Genomic DNA, 8300 nt, shown 5'->3' with positions numbered 1-8300 from the left:
CTTGTGTAAAGTTCACCGTTTTATCCATTATTTAACATATTTGCATTAAATTTTGAAACCTTTATATATGCATAGGTCTTGGTACCTTCTATATGCGGGTATCATTTTTCTTGTTGATATATTTGATTTTGTGGTTAACGCTTATAATGCTAGTTCATTTTATGCTAGCAACAGCAAAATTTAACTGGGTGACTTCATAAAAATAGCATAACATGAATATTACATTATGATGGATAAAAGACCACGGACGAGATGAAATGAAAAATATAAAAATAAAAATAAAAGAGCAAGAAAAATTAACATCATTATTCATTCGACAACAAGCACAATGTAATGGAAGTTTCGTAGTAAATATTTACTTTGAGACAATTATTTTGATGTCCGCATTCGGAAATGACGCAGTCGAAATGTCATCGTATGAATGTACGTACATACTTAGGTAGAGATCGCGAACCACGAAATAATGGTGGACACAGGATATTGCGTTTGCAAGTCAGGGGTGTTAAATTTACTATTGAATATTTGTACAATAAATACTTTGAAGTATGTACTCGTATAGATTAAAAATTGTGTCGCAAAGTTCAGATTTCAGATGTAACATAAACCGCATAAAAAATCTTAAAACATATTTTTGTCGTAAAATTGTCATGTATTAAATTACAAAAAAACACTCCATTCCTATTTTAGTAAGAAAAAAATAAGATATCTTTTTATATAAAGAATTTTAAAAACATGGTAATTAAAATATACATTTCATAACACAAATAAGAGTAATCTGAAACCAGTTACAATATCATGTTTATAACATACATTCAACCAAAAATTCTGTTTACTAATAAACTATATAATTAACTAACAATAAAGCCTTTTCCTCTTTGGGATATGTAGAGAGGATAGAACTCCACCATACTCTGAATAGGAATTAGAATAATGTTCAGTAGTTTCAAATAGAATTTTCTAATCGCGTGTATAACTTAAGAGAGAAAAAAAAACACAACTGATACATGCAACCTATAGGATTCATTATTAAGAAAAAAATTAATGTTTAAAAAAAAAAAAAATTTTAATGTTTGTATATTTTAACAATATTAGAATTTAATGAAGATGAAAAATTTACGCATTTATCTGAAAAAATTGTCAGTTTTAGTAAAATATATAATAAATTAATATATAAAATAAAATACTTTTATAATAACACTTTTAAAAAAATATTAATGTAAAAACGACCAGTTTACATAAATGCAGTTAGTCATTTTCAACAAGTCCATATTATACTTCCAAGTTTATAATCCTTCGGGATTTTTTTCAAGGCAATATTAAGCTAGTAAGATATCAAATAGTCAATGATCACGTTTTTGTACAAAATGCACTTGGTCACTTTCTCCTGCATGACTATGATATGTAGATACGTATAAGATTGAGTGAATAATTTCTTTTGATCAAAAAATCACCAAATCAAGTAAGCGTTATAATAATAATTTAATATCTTTAAAAATGATAAATTTACATAAAACAAGGCTTTGCCCAGTTCTCGTCGACTAATGCAATAGGCGTGTTAAAAAAATTCCAAGTATAAATCCCAGATATCTTTTACTAAGATATTATTTCAAGATGATTTCCAATCTTTTCCAACGCCAGTTTTCTAAAAAGAGGTGAATATGTAATTCAACTGGCTTTACCTACTAATTCAAATATCTCTGTGCCCTGCATAGTTCGATGCACTTCTTGATTATGTGCATTGCACAGAGTACAATGGATTGTCCTGCATTGTTCGCAAACCGAGGAATTGATTGGTATGATAAAGTGATTTGGTTCATGTGTATTCGGGCGATGGAATTTTGCGGCTTTTTTAGAAAACCCACAGAGTCCCATTTACAACTCGGACCACAAATTGCATAATTTATTCCAATCTAAGCTAAAAAATTGTCACAGAAAACACACTGGATGTTTTTGGCGATGCGTTGATTTAAGAAAACCTTAAGTATCATAAAAAGTATTAAAATTTATAATCGAATACATAAATAGATATTATTTCTGACATGTTAAAGTTGTGATTTATTTACACATGTAATAAATGTTTTGCATAATAACATAAATTGTTTAAGAAAAATATATTTTTCCCGTATATTACAAAGTTTATCCATTTCGACTTATTTGATATGTTATTTTTATTTCATGTTGTATAAACAAAAATGTATTTCCTTAATCATTTATGTTTTAGCTTTCACAGAAATCCACATTACCCACTGAAATACCCACCATTATATGTACACCTAGATCTAATAATATTTAATAATAGCCATTGTTAGTATATAAGGATACTATTTTTTGATATCTCATCAAAGATGAAGAAGAATATGGAAGTCTGGGCATTTACGGGGCTGACCACCGTCATAGGCTGGTTTAAGTGGTCACTTTACACATTTGTAACATTCACCAATTCTACCCATTATTGACAACCACACTGCTCAAATTCTCTCAAAGCCAGAAAATATCATCTTTATTTTTATTATTTAAGCTTATAATTTAACCAGTTAATTTAAAAATATTGTAAGTACAATATTTAAGGACATCTTGCAAATAATTTAGTCAGTTTAATAATGTCTTGAAAAGACGAAACGCGTCACATTATATGTATTATTATATTTGTGTTAATTAAAGTAGAATTCAGTCCAATTACCTTGTTTAATTTTTGAAAAACATATTACCCAAAAATAAAAATTACAAAGTATTTCCTTAACCCAAAATAGGACATATAAAATTTGAGTCTTTTGAGTATCGTGCTGTTTTTCTAAATTTCGCAAGGCTTAAAAAAGTAGAATTCAGTCCAAAAACCTTGTTTAATTTTGGATAATCACACTACCCAAAAATAAAAATAAAAAAGTATTTCCTTAACCCAAAATAGTACAAATAAAATTTAGTCTTTAAGTATTATGCTGTATTTCTAAATTTCGCAAGGGGTTGGTTTCGCATAAGGGGTGGTTTTGTTATATAAAAGTTCATCAATCTTTGTCTTTGCATTCTGTAAATTTATGATAAGATGGCCGTAGACACTACCCGCTGAGAGTGTCTAAAGAAGAGTAGGCGAAATCTTAATTAAAATCGAAACAAAAGGGTGTCGCTTCTGTTTGCAGAAAAGTAAACGGTTTTAACTCTTGACTTGAATAAAGCTCCAGGAAATTAGTCGCTGGAGGTGCTTTTACCTTTTTTCCGCGATTCTTAAAATAACTTGGCGGAATCCTTCGCTCACTCCATTTTAGGTGGAGGAATCACAATGTCAAAAGTGTGCTGTTTCATTAGCGGTTTTAAGAAACGTAAAACGTTAGCCATGTTTTGACTTTCGACAATTTTTAGCATACTAGAATTTTACGCCCTCTGAAGCAGACCAGCCAAATCAAATTTTACAATATTCGCCCCATTTCGAGTATGTCCAAAACTTGTTCACAAACATGAGTTTCTTGACTTATATTTTAACAGATATTTTAACATTTTTGACATCTCAACATAGATGAAAAAGAATATGGAAGCTTCATTAGATTAACGATATATGTAGGGGTTTCAAAATTCGAGTAGTGTAGTTGATCATGAGTAGAATGGTGAATGTTGATTCTCTTATCCAGACTATGGCAGGTCATGAGGCCTGTAAATACCCATACTTTAATATTATTCTTCATATTTATGTTGATGCTTTTTTTTAAACATTGTAAAGGGAAGTACGGGTACATACAAAGTGTACTTTATTATTATAATTATTAAACGAATGGCCTTTAAGACAATTTTGAATTTGAAATGCTTTGCTGCAGCTAGGAGAGAGAGAGAAAGAGAGAAAAAAAGAGAGAGGTAAGGGAGGAATGTATGAAAAATATATGAAAATATCCAGAACAATAGGAAATTTTATAATTTTTTTTCTTATAATTATTATGAGAATTGAATCAGGTTTGCTTAATATTTTACTTTACAAAAATATAAACGTCAGTCATTAGTAGTTAACCCGTAATTAACTTAAGTTTTTTTCACTGTTTCCTAAAGTTTTTACAATTATGTAAGTAATTAACACACGTGTCCTGAATTTAATAAGGTATATAGTAATAAAAAAACACTATTCAGTTTTAAAAAATGTATTTTTTACAATGTAATTCAATGATCCATTCAGGACACCTGTGTTAGTAACTCACATAATTGTTAAAACTTTTTGAAACAAAGTAGCTGACTTTTGTTAGCAAGGATTAACTTCTAATGACTGATGTTACGTTTACATTTTTGTAAACTCAAATATGTATTACGTAAACCTGTATTCAACATGGAACTGGGAATTAAAACAGTAATTCTTTATCGAAACGCTCATAACGAGCAATTAGAAGAATAGTCCGAACATCAAGAACGGTAAGCACTATTTTTCACTTTGAACGAGTTTGCGTTTCGCATAACGAACATTTTCCGGGAAATTTAACCCTTGCAAAGCCACTCCGTCGTATTCCTGCTTACCTATACTAGAGTACGAAGCATGATGGATGCGGCGATTTGTATGTGGAGCCTTGTACTTTTATTTTTTATGCATTCCCAACTAAATGCAGTGGCGCAACGGTTAGCAGGGGAGGGGGTTTTATTGATCAGCATCCCCGCATTTTTCCATTCGCGGCGATTATTTGGATTGCCGCCATATTGCCTGTTTGTCCAAACAGCCCCCTGTATCGGCTTACCCTTCCGCCGCCCCCCTCGCCCCCTCTGGCCCCCTCTAGCCCCGTCACCGCCCCCCGAGGCTGCAGTCATACAAAACCGGAACGAGTGCAGATTTGTAATGAAATGTTCGTTCGTTGCTCGATTTGTATGTGCACCGAATTAATTGGAATGATTTAAATATGTGCAGCAAACTAGGTGCCCGGTACTTGTGTAAATATATCGATACGTCATACGAATAATGTCGTACATATTACTCCTTTCAACAACGTCATATATAAAAAACTCGATTTTTCAGGAGATCGTTTTAAAAGTTTAAAAATATTATACAATGTTTTAAAAATAAATATCAAGCCACTCATTGAACTTAATACTGTGCAACAGATATTTTTAGGTAAAACCTGAATGTTTTTTCTCCATTTCAAAACTATTAATTTTTTTAATTATATTATACCTTTTCTTAAGAATACAAAAACATCACTTTCTGCCCTGTAGCGGGTAAATATTAAGTTAAAAATATGCCGCTTTTGCTGAGATACAGTACGTTTTCAGGGCATTCCGAAAACACTGAAAAAACTGAAAATTTACGATTTTTGATATATGACGTTCTTGAAAGAAGTGAGCGATATGTTGTGGGTAATGCTAGAATACCATATAAGTTTATCTGGGACCGATGGCGAGGGATATTCTTCTAACAGTAGTTAGAAATAGTGAGGGTGAGATAATCTTAAGAAAAAAAACTAAAAATGCATTTGTTTGGGAAATTTTCTCCTTCTCTTTATAAAACTCCTTTTCTTTATTTCAATCACAATTAACCGCCCTTAAGGTAGTATTTTACGAAAATGGCGCTTTGTAAATTATCCAAATTTATTATTATTATAACGTAAGTTTCCTTTATCAATGTCTGCCTCCATAGTGTAATGGTTAGCATGTTTAGCTACAGTTCTGGAGGTCCCGCGTTCGATTCCCAGGGGGGGGGGTCAAATAAATATAAGTGATTTTTTCACTATAATATTCATTCAATATTACCCTGAACTACCTGAAGCAGAAGGCTGATCACCTTTTCGTCATGTAATTACGATCAAAAATCACTGCGTTTATATGATGCAGTGCTCTGTGCACCGTCTGGTGCGAATAAGGCTTGAATGAGGATATAATCTTTGGAAAAAAACAAACTTTATTTAATCATTTCTGCTATCTCTTTATCTTAAATTCAATCACAGTGGAGCGGCTTTGAGGAAGTATTCTACGAAAATGGAGCTTTAAAAATTATCCAAATTCATTAATATTATTTCGTAAGTTTCCTTTATAAATTTCGATATTTGTAAGAGGTAATATCGCAAATCAAATGATATCAGAATGTATCTGCCAAACCATTTTTATAGGTCAAATAATATATAAAGTTGAGCCGAAATTGATAAGCATTTCGAAAGATATTTCCAATTTCCAACTGAAGCCCGGAGAAGATCAATAAAAGTTTAGGATTGATTGAGAGTTTAACAAAATATTTTGCATTAGCGTACATTCCCGAGTGGACGTTTCGCTGACGGAAACAGCGCTATTTATGAATTTTAAACCATTACTCAATTTCACAGTTGATTTATAAATTCTTTATGTTTTGTGCCTCCAACCGAAAGCTTGTAAGAGTTTGCAAAATGACTTGTAATATGAGAAAAGCAATTTGTCGGAAGCGATTTTTTTTATGATGCCAACGCTCCACCGCTGCTCTGTCGGCGGGATATTAAATTTGTAAGGAAATATTTTATAATTAATTAGATTAACGTTGGCATTCACTCAATGAAAACAAAACACAACAGCGATGGATATTTGATCAGATATTTTGTTTTCAAATGGCTAAATAAGCTATTTCCGTCAAAATACTTGTAAACTGGAGATTTAAAATGGATAGCTTATTAATGATATTCCGAGTGTGTCAAAATTTTGTTCACAAATCTGTGTTTGTCCATTTAGGAGATATCTCAACTAAAATGAGGAAGTTTGGGTACTTGTAGGGTCACGACCTGTCATTGGCTGGTTTGAGTGACGTTTGTTTTAAAAACCTTAATCAGATTTTTTTATCAAAATACTAGCAGACTAAATATATTCACTGATCAACTCATTTACGATATTTTTGTGTCCATATCTTTGTTTGGTTTCAACAAATCAGAGTTCGTCCACATAGGAGTATTTATGTATATATTATAATATTTATGTATTTATTTTATATGGATTTCATTTATATATATATATATATATATATATATATATATATATATATATATATATATATATATAAATATATTTATATATATATATATATATATATATATATATATATATATATATATATATATATATATATATAAATATATTTATATATATATATATATATATATATATATATATATATATATATATATATATATATATATATATATATATATATATATATATATATATATATATATATAAATATATATATATATAAATGTATATATATATATAAATATATATATAATATATATATTTATATATATATATATATATATATATATATATATATATATATATATATATATATATATATATATATATATATATATATATATATATATATATATATATATTTATATATATATATATATATATATATATATATATATATATATATATATATATATATATATATATATATATATATAAATATATATATATATATGTATATATATATATATATATATATATATATATATATATATATATATATATATATATATATATATATATATATATATATATATATATATATATATATATATATATATATATATATATATATATATATATATATATATATATATATATATATATATAATATATATATATATATATATATATATATATATATATATATATATATATATATATATATATATATACATATATTTATTTATATATATATATATATATATATATATAAATATATATATATATATATATATATATATATATATATATATATATATATATACATATATATACATATATATATATACATATATATATATATATATATATATATATATATATATATATATATATATATATATATATATACATATATATACATATATATATATACATATATATATATATATATATATATATATATATATATATATATATATATATATATATATTTTTTTTTTTTTTTATATTGATATGTACACAAACATGAAGAAGGCCATGGAAGTCTGCGTGTTTACAGAGCTTACGACCTTCATAAGCTGGTTTGAGTGATCAATTTATACGTTTGTTGTAAAAGCCTAAATAAACCATTTTCTTTAGGAAAATACTTGCAGACTGGATAATTCGGATATTAATAACTTATGTGTAATATTTTGAGTGTGTCCCAATCTTTGTTCGCAAAATTTGGGTTTTTTCACCGTTTTACTATGCCATGGTTTGAGGGCTTACGACCGTCATAGACTGGTTAAAGTGATCACTTAAAACAGGAGTAACATTCACCATTCTATCCGTGATTGACAACGGCACTATTCAAATTTCAGAAGATATATTATTTATCTTTCAATTTATACATTCTTATGCTCGTTTACAAATGA

At 27.9% G+C, this 8300-nt stretch overlaps 1 protein-coding gene across 1 annotated transcript in view; it reads right to left on the bottom strand.

The window, feature by feature from the left end:
* Nucleotides 1-4700: 4700 nt before the first annotated feature.
* The window catches only part of LOC148299572 (opioid-binding protein/cell adhesion molecule-like), a gene marked incomplete at both ends in the record, with an annotated part of 164507 nt that continues 160907 nt past the window's right edge, over nt 4701-8300 (bottom strand). Inside the window, one exon of the mRNA XM_088275926.1 lies at nt 4701-4760. Coding sequence (XP_088132052.1) covers nt 4701-4760 — 60 coding nt within the window. The remainder of the gene's footprint in view (nt 4761-8300) is intronic.

This window comes from Brachycentrus maculatus, unplaced genomic scaffold (assembly GCF_059751285.1).
Source record: "Brachycentrus maculatus isolate JH-2025_06_01 unplaced genomic scaffold, ASM5975128v1 h1tg001071l, whole genome shotgun sequence".
In the NCBI taxonomy this organism is placed as follows: domain Eukaryota; kingdom Metazoa; phylum Arthropoda; class Insecta; order Trichoptera; family Brachycentridae; genus Brachycentrus; species Brachycentrus maculatus.
This window is presented reverse-complemented; position numbering and strand designations above follow the sequence as displayed.